We start from the raw sequence: 21,559 nt of genomic DNA, 5'->3' as shown, positions 1-21,559 counted from the left end.
GAGGTTGACGTCCCTTTTTAAGAAAAAGCTAACATAGAGTCCAGAAGTGATTCAATTAATGTCTCCTAGCTATTTAATGGGAAAAGATTAGGACCTGGGTGACTCCCTTATAATCACTTTTCAAGAAATTATTATTATTGCTTAGATATAGTTAACCTTTAAGTTTAGCTAGTAATTAGCCATAACCTCATAGAAATAATGATGAAAAACTAAAAAAGGAATGTAGTACTAAGTTGTTGCATTTAAAACATTTATATGCATAAATTTCAAAACTCTTACAAAACAGAATTCCTATTCCTAAGGGCGACATCTTAATTTGCCTGGTTGAAAATACGACCTTCATGAGAATTGTTGTGCGAGTTATAAATTAGTATTGGGAAACATGGAGAGGGAAAGGAGTAAAATGCAGGGATCTTATCTGGCCGTCACTGGTGGCTGGCATGGCGAGCCTATTCACGGACATGGAAACAGCCCTCGGAAACTCCTCATACACAAATCTGAGGTGGTTTGTGCACACAGCACTCAGGTCTGCTAGACTGTGAAAGAAGCTTAGAAGTAAGCTTGGATATGGAGCCATGTGGTGAAAAATTCTTTTTCCCTTGTAAAATTAATGTGATAATAATAAGAAATATGATTTGAGAAAGTATCTATTAGAAGGAGAGTCAAATCTGGAGTTTTCTGTTATCCATATGAGAGAACAGAAGTCTACACTTGATCTTAGCCAAAAGGCCGAGAAGCGATGAGAGAACAGAAGTCTAAATTATGACAATAAATTCAGGAAAGAAACGGAAGAGATAAAAAACAAATTGTAGCAGAATGAAGTGTAAGATACTTGCTACATTAATATGGCCAGTATGAGTTTAACATAATGGTAATTTTGAAATAATCTATATTTATCTTACAAACAAAAATTAGAATGACATTTTAAAAGTTACGCTTGTTTTCAGACAGGAGAGCAAACTATGTCCCACCTGCGAATCCTGTCTTGGACACGACAAGAGAACACTACACCAGAAGATGGGACCCTGAGAATGGGAACATCTGGGAGACACTTGTAAACAGTAGGGTACGGTGACCCACCGCCGAAGAGGGCTGGGCCCCAGGCTGGGGCGAGGCAAGCGACAATTCAGGGTTGCTGACTTTACCACCGCCCTGAATGGATCACTGTCCAACACGTCACCACTTCAGGGCTAAAAACAGCAATATGAAGCCACAGTCATGGGTAGCAAGGTAGTTGATATGACACAGCATGTAGTCCAGCTGGTGTTGGAAACGGAGCTAAACAGGTTCCAGTACAAAGGCTGGCACTTGGAATTACAAGGGCTCAGATTATTAAACAAACAGATACAAACAAATCCACACCTGTTTATACTATGGTAAAACGTAAGGATATAAGAGACAGAACATTCTTAGAGGAAAAATATTAATCAGTTACAAAGAAATAAGAATTGGATTAACAGTGAACTTCCTCAATAAAAAGACCTAATAACCTTATACGTAAAGGAGCTAGAAAAAGAGGAACAAACAATCCCAAAATCAATAGAGGGAAGAAAATATAAGATGAGAACAGACATAAATGATATAGAAACTAACAAAACAATAGATCAATGAAACCAGGAGGTGGTTCTTTGAAAACTCTTAGCCAGACTCATCAAAAAAGAGAGAGAGAGAGACGCACACAAAGGACTCAAAACCAGAAATGAAACAGGAGTAGTAACAACTGACAGCACAGAAATACAAAGGATTATAAAAGAATATTATGAAAAATTGTATGCCAACAAATTGGACAACTTAGAAGAAATGGATAAAGTTCTAGAAACACATAACCTCCTAAAATTGAAGCAGGAAGAAATAGAAAATTTGAACAGACCGATTACCAGCAGTGAAACTGAATCAGTAATCAAAAAACTCCCAACAAACAAAAGTCCAGGACGAGATGGCTTCACACATCAATTCTACCAAACATTTAAAGAAGAGTTAATACCTCTTCTTCTCCAACTACTGCAAAAAATAGAAAAGGAAGAAAAATTTCCATATTCATTCTATGAGCCCAGCATGACCCTGATACCAAATCCAGATAAAGACAAGAAAAATAAGAACTATAGGCCCATAACTCTGATGAGCATCAATATAAAAATCCTCAACAAAGTATTAGCAAACTGAATCCAATTCCACATTAAAAAAATCATTCACCACAACCAAGGAGGATTTATTCCTGGGATGCAAGACTGGTTCAGTATTTACAAACCAATCAACATGATACACCACATCAACAAGACAAAGGGTAAAAACCACATGATCCTTTCAATAGATGCAGAAAAAGCATCTGACAAAGTACAACATCCGTCCATGATAAAAACCCTCAAGGAAGCAGGTTTAGAGGGAAAATACCTCCACATGATAAAGGCCTTACATAAGAACATGCACAGGTAACACCGTACTCAAGGGTGAACAACTGAGAGCTTTTAGCCTACGTTCAGGAAGAAGACAAGGATGCCCACTCTCACCACTTCTATTCAATACACTACTGGAAGTCAGTCACAGCATTCAGACAAGAAAAATAAATAAAAGGCATCTGACTTCATAAGGAAGAAATAAACTTCCGCTATGTGCAGATGATACGATACCATATGTAGAAAACCCAAAAGATGCCACCAAAAAAACTACTCAATAAATGAATTCAATAAGGTTGCAGGATAAGAAATCATAGAGAAATCAGGTGCAATTCTCTACGCTAACAATGAAGTAACAGAAAGAGAAATGAAGAAAACAGTGCCATTTACAAGCGTACCAAAAATAACCAAATACCTAGGAATAAACTTAGCCAAGAAGGTCAATGACCTGTACTGTGAAAACCGGAAAGCAATGATGAAAGACACTGAGGATGGCACGGGAAGGAAAAAGGAAAAACATCCCGCGCTCATGGATTCGAAGAACAAATACTGTTAACGTGTGCAAACTACCCAAGGCAACAGACTGTGAGGTCTGTTTCTAGCCTTGGTAGCATGCTTGTGCTCTCTCTCGCTTGCTCTCTCTCTTTCTGTGGCGCACACACACACACCCCTAAGAACTTGAAATTGCCATCCAGCATGGCTGAGATACCCCACTGATCCTGTCTTCGTAATGGAAAGTGGTCCTTATGCTCGATCCAGACAGACCTTGAGCAATGTCGAACATGCCTGTCTCTTCCACACCCACCCATGTGATGCCACCTGAAAGGACGCTGACTCTCCCGCAGCTCCCAGTGCCAGGACTACATTTCACACAAAAGAAAGTTCACACACGCTTAGTGCCTATGCACTTATAGATGTGAGTGCTGGCCAACCATTCTCAGTGATGTCTCACATTCAAGTTCACTTCACAAAGCAGAAGTCATTTGTTCTTCCCTGCTTCTGTTGCAGTTTAGGATAAAACCAGTTCATGATTCATAAAGGCTGCAAATTAACCCAAGATGCATGGTCATTTTCTACTTCCTTCTTTCTTTAGTTTCAAACAATGTAAACACCACTCAGAAAGCTAAATCCAAACATAATACAAACATAATCCCAAAATTATAAAATACAATTTCTTTGTAAAATCAAGCCTCCTGAGGGAAAAAGGCAGTCAAATTTCCCTGTATAATAAAGGACTGTGGCACTAAATGCATTTAACTTCGCACACTTCCCCTCCCGGTTATTATTATTTTTTATTTATTTATTTTTTTTTCAACGTTTATTTATTTTTGGGACAGAGAGAGACAGAGCATGAACGGGGGAGGGGCAGAGAGAGAGGGAGACACAGAACCAGAAACAGGCTCCAGGCTCTGAGCCATCAGCCCAGAGCCTGACGCGGGGCTCGAACTCACAGACCGCGAGATCGTGACCTGGCTGAAGTCGGACGCTTAACCGACTGCGCCACCCAGGCGCCCCTCCCGGTTATTAATTTAAAGGAAAGCAAAGGCTGGTTTAAGAATAGTAACTCTCCTGTGAACCAGTACAAAGAACGGATCAGGACCATGACTCCGTATCAGGAATACGAGCAAGGTGATTCCTTGTACGGCCAGGGCAGAGGGGAGCACGGCGCAGGACACCAGGGCATGAAGCGCTGTCCCTGCTAGACGCCCCTCACACTGACTGTGTCAAGCTTTACCAGTGGGGCGATCCGAATGGAAGCAGTGATCCCGGTGAGCTGGGGTCAGTGCTTCCTGGGATTCCTGAGGATCCCCATGTGTTGAGAATGTCATAACAACTCAAAATCACAATACTGTAAAATTTGAGGATTTTGAATTTTTAGAAGCTTTTAACCTTTTTCATAGGTTCTGAAATTAGCTCTATTTGACATCCCTCATTTTAAAAGGTTAGACCTGAGATAGAGGCATTTTTACACTAACGCTAAACTGATGGACTGTATAGTTTTGTTTTTGAATTCGAAAGAATAAATCCCTATTCAATAAGAACAGGAACCACAATATGCTAACGACTGCCTCGTGAGCAACTACTCTATCATCTACCGTAACTACCCTACAATACAAAACTAAGTGGGTTCCAGCCGATGAACTGTTTCTCCTCAGCACTGTCAGTCCTGTGAAACATACCACCTTCACCAGCAGGCGCTGACTTTACAGAAAGAGGAAAGACAAGGCAAGCAGCGAATACAGTGACGTACAGCAGGTACAGGGGATGACCTGGCACGTCACCAGGATATGACAATCACACGGGTCACCCCACTTCTTGGGCTGATCTGCTTCTGTTACTACTATGTCCCGACCTCCTTCCAGGACACTGGTGTACATAAGAAGCAGATCAACACAGAATTTTACCATCAGGGAAAATTTGGGGATAAAACTGGAAAAAAAGGACAGGGAGAAAAAAGGGGGCCCGATCCAAATACTGTTCCAGTACTAACCTGGTTTAGTTTCTTCCAGAGATTGAGGACAGGGGACAGTTCGTTAGACCAGAGTTCTCTATCAAATTTGCAACCAGCTGTTACCGATCTGCCCAAGATCCTCAACTGTGAAATAACCTAAAATAAAAACATAATAAGCAGAAAAAACTGAAAAGAGAGAAATAGTATGGGTCCAAAAATAGCTATATTTGTTTTATAAAAATAGAGACTAAATATAAACAAGTTTTAATCCCATTATCTCTATTCAATTGCCTTAACATGTAACTGATTTACTTAAGCAGTTAAAAAATAAAGAAAAATATATTTCAGTTTGATTGACTCAACTTTATAATTTCAACACGCTGATTGATTAAAGATCGTTTTTCTGAAAAGAGGCAATGGTAGGAAAGATAGTAAATAGCATACCACACTACATCAAAGAATGAAACAATTTTAAGTAATTATTTGTTGGTACAAATCATTACAAACCCAAGTTTTCGTGCTCTGTATTAACGTTAAGTTGCCACGTAAACGTTTCCTCTGCACGAAGACTCTAATGAAAGATGCACAGATGGGGGCAGGGTGCAAACCAGGCGAGGTACACAGTGCTTCCCACTGGGGGCGCCCCTTCCGCGACTTTCTGCTGAGCCCCATCGAAATCCACTCACACACATTTCCTAACACCGTGCTCTGTGGCGTGGGCTTCGGCAACGATAACTGACTTGCTACTTCTCCAGCAACGAGGCAGAGGTAATGAGGGTACTGATACGGGGATGGAGGTATCGGGGTGGGTACAAAATCAGCGCGGTATCTGCGGGCTGCTCTTTACAAGCACTTCAACTCAATGTCAAAATTGTGCTCTCAGTGCTTCTCTGACATAAAATAAACCCAAAACGAGAGGCATGTGTTTTCCAAAGCTACTATTTTTAACACCAACCTTTGCAGCATGCTGACTACATTTCTGTTTTATTTTTTGAAAAATAAAAGATGTAGACTGCAAGATTTGAAAGATGTAGATTGTTTTTCCTTTTTTAACAGATTGGGCTATATTTCATATTTGTTGGATGCTTGTATTAGTAAAGTTCTTAACAAAATAAGGGCCATAAATCTTTCAAAATCAACACACTACTCAATTGTTAAACATCCACCATCATGCTGTAAAACTCAAGTTACTTCTAGAGCTTTGGATTGATTCTCCAATCTTGAAAAAATCATGGTGATTCAGGGTTTCATTTTCTTTGTTTTTCTGATAAATTATTTTCATTTGCTCTAGCTGAACCCTACAACGGCAGCTAATTCATCAACTTTGCCACACCACAAAACACCGCTAGCTGGTAGTCAGAAGTGCTATTTTAACTCTGGTAACATTCGCTATCACTTATTTGTATTTTAAATTTGTCAAACAAGCCAGAAAACAAATAAGGATGCAAAGGGATGTCTAAAGGAAAAGAGATGCAAACTTTTTTACAAGATGCTAAAAACTATTTTAAGAATAAAATACTTGCCAGCTCAAAAGGCCATGCTTTCTGTCCTAGAAAAACAATATGTGAGGTTTGCTTTTCCTAATAACACTATGATAATATACTATAATCTTTAACAAACAGATTAATAAAAAGAGAGTTCAAATACATAATGATATATTTTTACCATGAGAATAGACCTATAACTTAGAATTGTGGACCATCTTTTGTTTTTATAAAATCTCACATATTTGTCTTTTTAAAAAGCACAGGTAATAAAATCTTCCCATTATTTACATTTTAAACCAATTAAAATCTACTTTAGGGATGCCTGGGTGGCTCAGTTGGTTGAGTGTCGGACTTTGCCTCAGGTGATGACCTCACGGTTTGTGAGTTCAAACCCTGCGTCAGGCTCTGTGCTGACAGCTCGGAGCCTGGAGCCTGCTTCAGATTCTGTGTCTCCCTCTCTCTCTGCCCCTCCCCTGCTTGCACTCTGTCCCTCTGTCTCCCAAAAATAAATAAATATTTTTAAAAAAGTACTTTATTTGCTAACACTCCATTAAAATGGTGTCAAACAGGGTGGGATTCTCCACAAACAACACATTTACTTTGTTGTTCGTTTTGCCTTCTCTTGGCATAAAATGCTTCCCTGGCTTTCCTTTCCTTCCTTTGTCTTCTCTGTGGCTGACTTTGTCCAGTACTAATGTTACACTGACAGACTGCTTACATTTTCTAAGTCGCCTCTGGTGTCATCCTTCTTGGAATGAGAGGGAATACAATATTTGAAAACAAACACTCTCAATTTACAGATGAGAAAACGGACTTTCAGAGAAACTGAACAGATTACATATTTGTTTCCAGGGATGCGTCAGACGAAATACCTGGAGAAATCCTGTAACACAGCGTGTGTAAAACCACAATTACACAACAGAATCAACAAAAAACCTTTTAAGATTTATGACTGAAGTACCTGGAACATTAAGGGAAGCCTGTATTTTTACCATTAAGTATTTTATTTTAATCCAGTGTGGCTAGTGCAGCGTTCTCACAGTCTCATGCATACAATACTGTGATTCCACGCCCCCGAGTGAACCATGGTGGTGCAGCTCATCTAGACCTATGCATCCAGAAGGCAGCATCTGCCCCGTGACATCGGCCCTCCGAAAGGGCCTGGAGCTTGCGTTGCTGATTTACTTGCTATTATGCGTGACTTTCAGATTGACAGAAAAGTTGCACAAATAGTACAGAGAACTCCCTTCAGAGACTTCACCGTGCCCCACTACGTCAGCATCTTACAATCAGCGCACAATGATCAAAACCAGGAATCTAACAAAGGCACAGTACTACCAACTAAGCTATTACAAGCCCTATTTCAACCTCACCAATTTTTCCACGAATGTCCTTTTTCTGTTTGAGGAGAATCTGGGATCGTATTGAGTTGTAATTTATCCGTAGTCCCACCCAAAACAATGACAGTCAAGGAAAGGCTTTCATACCCTTGACACTTGTAAGCCATACTGGTCAATCACTCTGTAAAATGTCCCCTACGTGAGTCCAGTTCCTAAGGGTCAGAGTTCCAAAGTTAAGACCCAGAAACCCAGATTGGAAAGACTGGGACACACGGTTTGCTCCACCATGGCTTTGGGCTGACAGTGTGGGCTGCTGGAAACACCATCATCACGAACATTCCACACATCAACACCATCAAACTTCAGTGAATGAGACGCTGGAAGAAAATTACAGCAGCAAAGGCTTATGTTTAAAAAGACACAAAGTTTAAAACTGAGCCAAACTTAAATAACAAAGTTGAAAATGGAGATGGAAGTAAAAGGAGAAAAAAATATTTAATGAAAAGACAACTGATAGAAAAGAGAGCAGATAAAAAACCAAAAGTCACGGGCACCTGGATGTCTCAGTCAGTTACGTGTCTGACTCTTGATTTCGGCTCAGGTCATGATCTCATAGTTTTGAGTTCTAGCTCTGTATCGCGCTCTGCACTGACAGCAGGGAACCTGTTTGGGATTCCCCCTCTCTCTCTCCCTGCCCCTCCCCTGCTCATGCTCTCTCTCTTGAAAAAAAAAAAAAAAAAAGTCAGTTTACTGAAAGGACTAATAAAATCATGAGATTTCTGAGTATACTGGGTGATATAAGATAAAGATAAAATGAGTTAAAAGTTTATTTTAAAAATACAATTTAAAAAAAAAATTAATGTTTATTTTTTGAGAGAGAGAGAGAGAGAGAGAGCAAGTGAGTGGGGGAGGGGCAGAGAGAGAGGGAGACACAGAATCTGAAACAGACTCCAGGCTCTGAGCTGTCAGCTCAGAGCCTGATGTGGGACTTGAACTCATTGACCATGAGATCATGACCTGAGCCGAAGTTGGACGCTTAACTGACTGAGCCACCCAGGTGCCCCTTAAAATCCAATTTTAAAAGGAATATAATTACAGATACAGGAGTGACTAAAAGACATTAATGAGATTATTTTGAATAGTTTTATGCCATAAAAAGTTACAAATTTGGCCAAGAGAAATTCCTAGGAATATATAAACTAATAAAAGAGCCTCAAGAAATAACAGCAAAACTAAATCAGGGGCATAGTTTAAAAAATTAAATGAAAAGTTAAAAACCACCGTCTTAACCGCAGACACCAGCAGTTCACTTGAGGGATCTGACGTCACAGGAGCTCAGATCCCACACGAACCCCTCAGGGACTAGAAACGAGGCAGCGATCCTCGAGTCAAGTAACAGAGACTAGGAAAAACACTACCAGAAATAAAAGATGTTCAAAGATCAATTTTTTTTTTTTAATTTTTTTTTTCAACATTTATTTATTTTTGGGACAGAGAGAGACAGAGCATGAACGGGGGAGGGGCAGAGAGAGAGGGAGACACAGAATCGGAAACAGGCTCCAGGCTCTGAGCCATCAGCCCAGAGCCTGACGCAGGGCTCGAACTCACGGACCGCGAGATCGTGACCTGGCTGAAGTCGGACGCTCAACCGACTGCGCCACCCAGGCGCCCCCCAAAGATCAATTTTAATCCTGAACACAGACACAAATAAATATCAATCAACCTCTAAAAAAGACACACATGACAATTTTGAACGGATGGTTTAATCACAGGAAATATAATTCACCACATAAACGGAGGAGAGGAAAAACTGGAATCCGCAATGGAAATCCTCTGCTCTGCCTGCTCCTAGAGGGTCTGCCCCACCACCTGTAAGCCGGCTCATCTGCCGACACGCTTTGCCTGACAGACCGCAGCAGAAGCGACACGTGACTTCCAAAGCCTTCACTTGAAGAAAACTAGCAGTTCCCGCTCCAGCCTTGGGGCCCCGAAACAGCACACCAGCCTCTGGGAGAGGAAACCAAATGTCCCCAGCCGGAAGCCAGGATCATCTGCACACATGACTAGGCTGCCTCGGGCCTCCCAGCCCCATCAGCCCCGCAGAGGCGGGCAGCCTCATGTGCAATGCCAAAGATGGACGCGGAGAAATTACACAGGCTCCCCGCAGAATCCTAAAAAAAGTCACGCAATAAATATGACTGTTTCAAGTCACAAAGTTTTTGGATGGCTGACTGTGCAGCAAAGACTAACGGAATCATCAAGAAAAGCAGAAAACTCCTTGAACCCACGTTGTGGGTTGAGTGTCTGCACTCCCAGCGAAATTCAGAGTTAAGTTCGCGTCCCCAGCATTTGGAGATGGGCCTCTGAGGAAGCAGTTAAGGCTAAATGAAGTCCTATGCGTGGGGTTCTGAGCTGACAGTGCCAGTCTCCGCAGAAGAAGGGACAGCAGAGAGCTCTCAATCGACCTCGGTCTGTCTGCAAACATGCAAAGAGGAAAAGCCATGCGAGGCCACAGTGAGAAGACTGCCATCTACAAGCACCAGAAACTGAACATACCGGCCCCTTCATCTCAGACTCCCAGCCTCCAGGACTGTGAAAAAATACATTCTGTAGTTTCAGCTGCCCTGTCTGTGGTAGATGGCCGCAGCTTGGGACAGCTCCACTGAACACTTTCAACCTGACGATGATGCCAACGTGATACATCCTACCTCGGTAGGAACCACGTATCGAATTCTGATCTTCTCCTGGGCTCTGGACAGGCGCCACGATGCTCTCTCACAAGGCTGGCGGCAGTGTGGTAAACAAGGGTATCACAAGAGTGAACAACAGACACACTCACAACCGTTGTGTTCTTCAGTGTCAGAACGGGACTCAGTGATTACACGGCACATTCAACACCTTATTCTACAATAGGTTTCGCATTAGAAGACTGCCTGACGGTAGGCTCATGTAAGTGTTCTGAGCACGCTTAACGGAGGCGAGGGAAGCTATGATGTTACTAGATCAGGTGTATCAAACGCATCCCACTTACAATACTGTCAGCTCATGAGGGGTTGACCAAGATGTTACATCATACCGTAAGCCAAGAAAGATCTGTGTTTTGTTAAAATAGCCCAAGCAGATTAATGCAGCCTTAAAAATGGTATCCACAAAACACAGCAAATATTAAAATCTATAATCAAATGTTAGAAACCCTTTAAAATGAGAGCAAGACAGGAATGTTGGCTATCATGACTTTTATTCAATAATGCACACAGGGATCTAGCTACCCCAAGAAACAAGAAAAGGCAGTTAAATGTGGAGAGACTGGAAAAGAAAAAAAAGCTTGAATCATTTTCCCAGACAATACAATTTAGCAAAAAATGAAGTAACTTATAATGTTTTCACATATATTATATTCATGCTATATACACTATATATTTTTCTATTTGTAGTTGAAATAAATAGAAATTTATTACATAACAATACTTTTTAACTTCAGCTCAAGTATTATGTCTTTTATCAACAGTAACTGGGGAACCCTTAAAATGTTCCTCAGTCAGTACTCTCACCCCCGCCCCTAAGATCTTCACACTCCCGCGGGGTGCGTCCCCAGTGCAACAAGGTGTAACAAGCCTTGCTCAACTCCCACATGCCGCAGAAAGGAAGCAGTCACTCACACGTGAGAATGGGCTCTGGAAGAATATCGGAAGTTTCTCTTTATGTTAATAAGAAGGAAAAAACCGTCCTCTACGTCTCTCACGTCTTTCAATAAAAATATTTATGCTGCTCACACACAAGACCAAACTGTGATTTGTGAGATGAGATTTCACTCAAGATCAAAAAGGAAATGTACATTCACTCCACCATGTTAAGAACTCATATCACCATTTTTTCAAGGCAATATATTGAAAGCCTGAAATTAAAATTTCAGAAGATCTCCTAGCTTATACAATCTAATTAACCAAATTAGATATGAACTTCCCTTTCAACGAAGATGTTTCAATTTTACTGGGACTAGAAAAATATACCAGTTTTTTTTTTTTTTTTTTTTCAAATTTTTTTTTCAACGTTTATTTATTTTTGGGACAGAGTGAGACAGAGCATGAACGGGGGAGGGGCAGAGAGAGAGGGAGACACAGAATCGGAAACAGGCTCCAGGCTCTGAGCCATCAGCCCAGAGCCCGACGCGGGGCTCGAACTCACGGACCGCGAGATCGTGACCTGGCTGAAGTCGGACGCTTAACCGACTGCGCCACCCAGGCGCCCCAAAAAATATACCAGTTTTAAATACCAAGGTAGGAGGCTGAACACTCAGTTATGAATAATACATAATAATGTTTTATATACAACTTCGGACAAACATATTATGTTATATATACACATCCAAACACACAAATAAAAAAAATGTATTTGCAGCCTCTCAAATGAGTGGCAGCATCACTTTAGTAAAGCCTCAAGCTGAACATAGGAACGTCCTTCAGGGAGCAAACGAATAAGCAAACTGTGGTACATCCATTCAGCAAGAAAATGGAACAGACTCCTGATACACACAACCAACATAATTACGCTGAACAACAAGCCAGACAGAGGGGCGTACTTAATTGTATAATACTTTTAAGTAAAACTCTAGAAAATGCACATGAATCTGCAAATGACAAAAGAGCAATCAGTAGTGGAAGGGGACAGGGGAGGGGGGACAGGAGGAAGAGACTCCAGCGTTACAGAAAACTTCAGAAGATGGGAATATTCATTATCTTGATGTTGTGAGGTTCTAACAGGTATATATATACATGTATGTGTGTATATATATATATATATATATATATATATATATATATATGTATATGTATGTACGTAAAGCCTCATCAAATCATACCCTCTAAATGTGTTGATACTAAATATCAACTAACTTCAATAAAGCTGTAAAAACTGAAAAAAGGTAATTATTAAAACAACGTTAGCAGGACGTATTTCAAGATGGCAGGGTAGGAAAATCCTGAACTCAACTTGTCTCACAGACACAACAAATCTATGGCTACATATGGAATCATGTCCTTGGAAAAAGTTCTGAAAACTTGATGAACGGTGCCTCCTCAAACACAGGTTACAAGAGCTGCCTCAAGATGGGTAGAAGAGGTAGACAGCCCTTGCTAAAAACCCCACAATCAGGAGGGACCTCCCCAGAGAAGTACTTCCTCCCCATGAGGCACCCCAAACCTTGGGCCCTATACCAAAGACACAGCCCTGCAAATGTTGGGCTTTGGAAAGCAATGAATAGTTAAGGAGGAGACACAGAAACATCTGGAAAGAAGACAGCTCCTGAAGAAGACACCCACCCCAGACCAAGTGCAAAAGCAGCAGTCTGAACAGCACCTAGATCACTGGTGAAGGAGACCTACTTGCTAATCTTAAATTGGCAGCTGGAAAGACAGGGACAAGTTGGGACTCTTACTGGGGACAAAGCACCGTGGGCATCATTTCTGCAATCTCATTCCACCTTGCTAGTGCCGACACTAGCAGGTGCAATTCTGGCAATCATTCTCTATCCTTCTAGCACTGCCAAGTATGGTCCCAGCCGACTGTGCTACAGCTGCATAACAGTGACAGGGTAAGTGTCTTGCCCCCGGTAACACAGCCACATATCTAACAGCCAGGCAAGCACCTCACCCCCTCTCAATGTGGCCCTATCACAGCCATCTGGGGGCACGTGATTCCCCTCTCATTCTCCCCCATAGCCGTGGCCGATCGATAGCTCGGTGGGGGTCCCACCCACCTAACACTGCAGCCAGGGTTCTACCACAGACTCCTCACCCCCAGAGTACGGGCCTTGGTGCCCATGGCAGAATGTGCACCTGGGATCCACGAATGATCTACATATGACCACTCCTTCAAGGATGGGACTTGAAGCTGTTTCACCTAGTACAGAGAAATACACACAGGCAAAATGAGGACACAGAGGAATACATTCCAAATGAAAAAGACAGAATTCCATAAAAAGAACTTAATGAAACAAAGCCAAATATATACCTGATACAGAAGTCAAATGGTCATAAGGATGATAAAGAACTCAAAGAACGGATGAAGACATGAGACTTTCAACAAAGAGATAAAAAATCGAGGCTCCTGGGTGGCTCAGTCGGTTAAGCGTCCGACTTCAGCTCAGGTCACGATCTCGCGGTCCGTGAGTTCGAGCCCCGCGTCGGGCTCTGGGCTAATGGCTCAGAGCCTGGAGCCTGTTTCGGATTCTGTGTCTCCCTCTCTCTGCCCCTCCCCCGTTCATGCTCTCTCTGTGTCTCAAAAATAAATAAACGTTAAAAAAAAATTAAAAAGAAAAGAGATAAAAAATATAAGAACGCACCAAACACAAGTCACAGAGCTAAAGAATACAATAATTGCACTAGAAATACACTAGAGATGTTTAATGGCAGACTAGATAAAGCAAAAGAACACATCAGTGAACTGGAAGACAAAGCAATGGAATTCTCCCAGATAGAGCAACAAAGAGAAAAAGGAATTAAAAGAAGTGAACACATCTTAAAAGTTGTGGAGGCCAACATCAAGCAGAATAATATCCACATTATAGGGATCTTAGAAGAAGAGAGTGATAAAGGGACAAAAAAACTTATCAGAAAAAATAAGGGGTGAAAACTTCCTAATCTGGGCAAGGGAATGGACAGAAAAGCCAGCAAAGTTCCAAATAAGACGAAACCAAAGAGATCTAGACCAAGACATATTATAATTAAAATGGTAAAAGTTAAGGATAAAGAGAGAGCCCTAAAGGAGCAAGGAAAAAAAAAAACTTGTCACATACAAGAGAAACCCCATGAGGCTACCATCAATTTCTTCACATTAGCAGATGAGAGGGGCATGACACATTCAACGGTGCTAAAAGGAAAAAAACTTCCAACCAAGAATGCTCCACCTGGCAAGGTTATCATTGAGAATTGAATGAAAGAAAAAGAATTTTCTAGATAAGCAAAAGCTAAGAACTTCACTGCTAAACTGGATGTACAATAAACATTAAAGAAATTTCTTTAAACTGAAAAGATGGCAGTAATTAGTAACAAAAAATATGAGAGTAATAATCTCAATGGAAAAATATATAGGTAGTGGATTAATCCACCCAACATTCAAACAAGATTTAATAACTATCCTTTTCAAACTCTTCCAAAACACTGAAGGGGAGTGAAAGTTTTTAAACACCCTTTGCAAGGCCAGTGTCAGCCTGGTAAGAAAGGCAGACAAGAACGCTACAAAAAAATTACAGGTCATGGCCATATAGCTCAGTGGTGGAGCGATGGACTACAAAAAAATTACAGGCTAATATCACTAATAAACATAGATGCAAAAACCCTCAATAAAATATTAACAAACAAAAAAAAGTTAACCAAACACAATAATACATTAAAAGGATGATAACTCATGATAAAGTGTGATTTATTCCAGGAATGTAACGATGATTCAACGCCTGCAAATCCATGTGGTACATCACTTAACTAAAAGTTAAAAATCCTATTATCATCTCAATAGACGGAGAAAAAGCATTTAACAAAATTCAACATCTATATCTGGTTTAAAGAACTCTCAAGAGAGTGGGTAAAAAGGAAACATATGTCAATATAATAAAGCCCATATAGCACACTCCTACAGCTAACAACACACTCGATGAAAAAAAGATCAAAGCTTCTCCCCTAAGAACAGCAACAAGACAAGGACGCCCCCTATTGCCACTTTTATTTAACACAGCATTGGAAGACCTAGCCACAGCAATTAGGCAAGGAAAAAAAAAAGTATTTAAATTGTAAAGTAGTAAAAGTGTCACTATTTGAACATAACAATACTATATACAGGAAGCTAAATAATTAATGGAAAAACTGTTAGATCTGATACATGAATTCAATAAAGTTGCAGGATACAAAACCAACATCCATAAATCTGTTGTGTTTCTAATACACAAATTACATAACATCAGCAAGAGACATTATAATTTGATCAAAAAGAATAAAGTACCTAGGAATAAATATAATCAAGGAGCTGAAAATACACCATACACTGACAATGGGACAGATGAAAGAAACAGAAGACACAAATAAATGGAAAGACCTTCCATGCTCATGGATGGGAAGAACAAATGTTAAAAGGTCCACACCACCCAAAGCAATCTAAGGAATCAATACATCTCTATATAAATTCCAATGGCATTTTTCACATAACCAGAACAAACAGTCCTAAAACTTGTATGGAACCACAAATGACCCTGAACAGCCAAAGCAGTCTTGAAAAGAAGAATAACGCTGTAGGCAACATGCTCCCTTGTGGGGAATAACCTTAGAAATTCCCTGGGCTTGCACCAATGGGTTAACAAGGCATAAAGAATTACAAAGCCATGGGGTGCCCTCATCCAAGCCTGGGTAAACAAAATAAGATGCCCAGAATAAAGGAGGGACAAGCCAGGGACCCCAGAATAGAGAGGGAGGGGCAAAGGCCCCAGAATAGACAGGGGAGCAAAGGCACCCAATACAAAGGTATATGAGGTAAGCAAGATTAGGAATCAGGATGAAAATGCCCCCCAATTTAGTACTAGAGCAGAAAGGAGGAAAGGACCAAGTTAGATAAACAGGTAAATAGGGCTATAGACCACTGCGCTACGGGTGAAGCAGCCCAGAGCAGAGATGGTTAACAAAAGAAAAGGCGGCCTGTCAACCCTGAGGTTATCCCCCCTATCTGTCTCATCCCCTGGGCCAGCTAAGATACACAGACATGGCACCTCCTGCCTGCCGTTAATAACCATCTGCCCATCTGCCAGGTGCCAGGATTTTAGATTGACCAAAACCCTAAACACCGTGTATCTTCAAAACCCTCCTTTTCTCTTGCATCCCCAAGTTAATGTTCCCAGTTTGTCTCTTTGTAACCCTTTGTTTGTAAGCCTTCGTTTGTAAGCCTTCTGATCTTAATAAATACGGGACAAGGACCTTTATTAGGGGCTCTTGTTTTTTCCTGGATATTAGCCGTCTCTTTTAATCCTGTGTCCTGCTCTCTTGCTGGACAAGAGAGTACTTGAGACTTAAAGTCTATGACACTCCCTGATTTGAAACTATACCACCAAGTTGTAGTGATCAAAACAGTTTGGTACTGGCAAAAGTAGACTTACAGATCCATGGAAGAGAATGGAGAGACAAGAAGAGACCCACATGTATGTGGTTAATTAATTTACAACAAAGGAGGCAAGAATACCAAACGGAGAAAGGACAGTCTCTTCAGTAAATGGTGTTGGAAAATTAGACATCAAAATGGAAAATAATGAAATGACTTCTCTTATCCTCCACCCAACAAGTAACTAAAAATGGATTACAGACTTGAATTTAAAACGTGAAACCATCAAAGTCCTACAAGAAAACATAGTTGGTAGGTTCCTCAACATTGGTCTTAGTGGTATTTTTTGAATCTGACAACCACAAAAGCAAACAAAAGCAAAAATAAACAGACGGGACCACATCAAACTAAAAAGCTTTTTTTTCACAGTGAAGGAACCCATCAACAAACTGAAAAGGAAGATACTGAATGGGAAGATATCTGCAAACCATATTATCTGATAAGGGGTCAGTATCCAAAATTTAGAAAGAACTCATAAAACTCAACACCGAAAACCAATGTGATTTAAAATTGGGCAGATGACCTGAATAGACCTTTTCCAAAGATGAACTACAGATGGCCAACAGACACATGAAAAGATGTTCAACATCACTCATCAGCAGGGAAATGCAAATCAAAACCACAATGAGATAGCACCTCACACCTACAAGACTTGCTATTACCAAAAAAAAAAAAAAAAAAAAAAAAAATACATTGGTGAGGATGTGGAAAGAAGGGAATCCTCATGCACTACTGGGGGAATGTACACGGGGGTGACCACTTGGGAAAACAGTATGGAGCTTCCTCAAAAAATGAGAAATAGAAGTACCATACGATCCAGTAATGCCATGTCTGGGTATCTCCTCAAAGAAACTAAAAACAGTGATTTGAAAATGCACCTTTTCAAATGCACCTCTACATTCACTGCAGCATTATTTACAACAGCCAAGATACAGTAACAATGTGAGTGTCCACTGATAGATGGATGGCTAAATAAAGATATGGTGAATAAGTGTGTGCCTACTTTATATATGTATATATCATGATACATATGGAACATAGTACATACATATAATGCAATACAAAGCCATGAAGAACGAGAGCTTGCCATGGAGACAACATGGATGCACCTTGAGGGTACTGTGCTAAAAGAAAGACAAATACTGTAGGATTTCATATGTATGTAGAATCTGAAAAAGAGAACAAAACCCAGACTCCTAGATGCAGAGAACAGAATGGTGGTTTCCAGAGAAGGTGAGGGTGGACAAAACTGGGTGACAGCGATGAAGAGGCACAAACCTCCAGTGACAGTTACGTGCTAGGGGTATAATATACAGCGTGGGATCTAAAGTCGGTAATAGTGTATTCATTTTGTGTGGCAGCAGATGGTAGCTAGACTTACAGTGATCAGCTCGCAATTACACAAAAGTCAAATCATTACACTGTACAAATGAAACAGGATATTGTATGCAAGTACAATTTTTAAAAAATGTTAAGAAGTTCAGAGAATAACCAGGAAGGTGGAAAAGTGGTGTTTAGGGTCAGTACAAACAAACATTTGTTAAAAAAATTCCCTTGGGTCCCGTAACACCTAGTCCATACTGAATTTCCCTGATGGCCTCAACATTTGTTTCAGATTGCTTGAATCAGTATCCACAAAAGGTCATGCAGTTTTATGTATTTAAGTCCCTTTAACATAGACCAGTTTCTCTGAACTTGCTTTTTTTTTTTTTTTTTTTTTTTTTGAATGTCATTAACAGGTTGATAAAACCGAGTCAGTTGTCCTGCAGAATGTCTCACATTCTGGATCCAGTGTTTTTAGTTTGTTCCCTTAACCCCTGGTGTTTCCTGATAACCAAAAATTAGTTCTAAAATCTCGATCAGATTCAAGTTCACTTTTTTAGAAGACATTTTCGGGAAGCGTACTTCATCCTGTGACACATCAGGAGGCACAGGGAGCATCTTCGACTGCTGTTGGCATGCAGGCCAGTCCCTGAGTTCAAGTAGCACCAAATAATCTCTCTTATAAATTTCCCCATCAATCTTCCAAGTAGTGGTTTCAAACTGGGAATCGTGATTTTATGAATCAGTGATTTTATTAAGATTTGTAAAAATGATTTTTCAAATTCTGCCATTCCTTCCCTATTATTGAGAATTATTCAATAAAGAAAAACATTCTTTCTCAACTTTTCTCTCATGATCGTGAAATACCATTCACAAAGCAAAGATAAAGGTTTGTTTCCTTTCTAAGAACTATTTTTCAAATGAAGAAGCATTTTTACTTCTTACTAAACGATAACACATGTAAGCAAAACATCAAATTTATAATATTGGTGAACTTAGCGTTTCTTTATAAACTTTCAAAAATAACAAATATGACATCATTGTGCAAGTCACAAAACTAAAGAGACTGAGAATGTCTTTTGATCCTTTTGTTTTTGTCTCGAGTGGTCTCAGAACTTGAAAAGTAGCAGGTACTCTAACAAGGACCAGCCTACACTTAACAGTCAGAAGTCGATACATGGTGCAGGAAAGTACACACCACCTCTCTTTGCTGATGGCGCTGTTGGCGAAGCTGTGACTTACAAACAATCTCCTGAAATATGAGTAAATACATTCAACAGAGAAGAGCATCTGGGCTCCCTGATTCCAAAAAATAAATTTACCAGGAACTTGAGACTTCCCTAATAACTGATGAAAAAAGTTTTGAGTCAGGATAAGTGCAGCTGCCGAGTTCATAAAAGCCATTCAATCCAACATTGCTAAAATTATTATACTAGTGATTAATCCGCAATCTGAAGCAACAGAAAAACCATCATTAAGAATGAACATAATCTGTATTTCCCTGATGAGGAGTGATGCTGAGCATCTTTTCATGTGCCTGTTAGCCATCTGGATGTCTTCTTTAGAGAAGTGTCTATTCATGACTTCTGCCCATTTCTTCACTGGATTGTTTATTTTTCGGGTGTGGAGTTTGGTGAGTTCTTTATAGATTTTAGATACTAGCCCTTTATCCGATATGTCATTTGCAAATATCTTTTCCCATTCTGTCAGTTGCCTTTTAGTGTTGTTGACTCTTTCCTTTGAAGTGCAGAAACTTTTTATCTTCATGAGGTCCCAATAGTTCATTTTTTGCTTTTAATTCCCTTCCCTTTGGAGATGTGCCAAGTAAGAAATTGCTGTGACTGAGGTCAGAGAGGTTTTTTTCCTGGTTTCTCCTCTAGGGTTTTGATGGTTTCCTCACATTCAGGTCCTTCATCCATTTTGAGTTTATTCTGATGAATGGTGTAAGAAAGTGGTCTAGTTTCATTCTTCTGCATGTTGCTGTCCAGTTCTCCCAGTACCATTTGATAAAGAGACTGTCTTTTTTCCACTGGATATTCTTTCCTGCTTTGTCAAAGATTAGTTGGCCATCCATTTGTGGGTCCAATTCTGGAGTCTCTATTCTATTCCATTGGTCTATGTGTCTGTTTTTGTGCCAATACCATGTTGTCTTGATGATGACAGCTTTGTAGAAGAGGCTAAAGTCTGGGATTGTGATGCCTCCCGCTTTGGCCTTCTTCTTCAATATTACTTTGGCTATTCAGGGTCTTTTGTGGTTCTATACAAATTTTAGGATTGCTTGTTCTAGCTTTGAGGAGAATGCTGGTGCAATTTTGATTGGGATTGCATTGAACGTGTAGATAGCTTTGGGTAGTGTTGACATTTTAACAATTTATTCTTCCAACCCATGAGCACGGAATGTTTTTCCATTTCTTTGTATCTTCTTCAATTTCCTTCATAAGCTTTCTATAGTTTTCAGCATACAGATCTTTTACGTCTTTGGTTACGTTCATTCCTAGGTATTTTATGATTCTTGGTGCAACTGTGAATGGAATCAGTTTCTTTGTCTTTCTGCTGCTCCATCATTAGTGTATAAGAATGCAACTGATTTCTGTACATTTTGTATCCTGCGACTTTGCTGAATTCATGTACCAGTTCTAGCACACTTTTGGTGGAGTCTATCGGGTTTTCCATGTATAATATCATGTCATCTGCAAAAAGTGAAAGCTTGACTTCATCTTTGCCAATTTTGAAGCCTTTGATTTCCTTTTGTTGTCTGATTGCTGATGCGAGAACTTCCAACACTATGTTAAACAACAGCGGTGAGAGTGGACATCCCTGTCGTGCTCCTGATCTCAGGGGGAAAGCTCTCAGTTTTTCCCCCTTGAGGATGATATTAGCTGTGGGCTTTTCATAAATGGCTTTTATGATGTTTAAGTATGTTCCTTCTATCTCGACTTTCTCGAGGGTCGTGCTAATTAACAAATCAGGAGACTATAGATGCTGGAGAGGATGTGGAGAAACAGGAACCCTCTTGCACTGTTGGTGGGAATGCAAACTTGTGCAGACGCTCTGGAAAACAGTGTGGAGGTTCCTCAAAAAACAAAAATAGATCTACCCTATGGCCCAGAAATACCACTGCTAGGAATTTACCCAAGGGATACAGGAGCGCTGATGCATAAGGGCACTTGTACCCCAATATTTATAGCAGCAGTTTCAACAATAGCCAAATTATGGAAAGAGCCTAAATGTTCATCAACTGATGAATGGATAAAGAAATTGTGGTTTATATAGACAATGGAATGCTACTTGGCAATGAGAAAGAATGAAATATGGCCTTTTGTAGCATGTGGATGGAACTGGGGAGTGTTACGCTAAGTGAAATAAGTCATACAGAGAAAGACAAATACCATATGTTTTCACTCTTATGTGGATCCTGAGAAACTTAAC

General features: G+C 40.3%; 1 protein-coding gene and 1 pseudogene across 14 annotated transcripts in view; both read right to left on the bottom strand.

The window, feature by feature from the left end:
- Positions 1-21,559, bottom strand: part of DYNC2H1 (dynein cytoplasmic 2 heavy chain 1) — a 347,379-nt gene that overhangs the window by 99,065 nt on the left and 226,755 nt on the right. For all 14 annotated transcript variants that reach the window (XM_045486606.1, XM_045486612.1, XM_045486608.1 and 11 more), the window contains one exon: positions 4,885-5,001. In XM_045486606.1, the coding sequence (XP_045342562.1) occupies positions 4,885-5,001 (117 nt within the window). The remainder of the gene's footprint in view (positions 1-4,884; positions 5,002-21,559) is intronic.
- On the bottom strand, positions 587-741 carry LOC123602858 (annotated as a pseudogene).

Source organism: Leopardus geoffroyi, chromosome D1, assembly GCF_018350155.1.
Source record: "Leopardus geoffroyi isolate Oge1 chromosome D1, O.geoffroyi_Oge1_pat1.0, whole genome shotgun sequence".
NCBI lineage: Eukaryota > Metazoa > Chordata > Mammalia > Carnivora > Felidae > Leopardus > Leopardus geoffroyi.
This window is presented reverse-complemented; position numbering and strand designations above follow the sequence as displayed.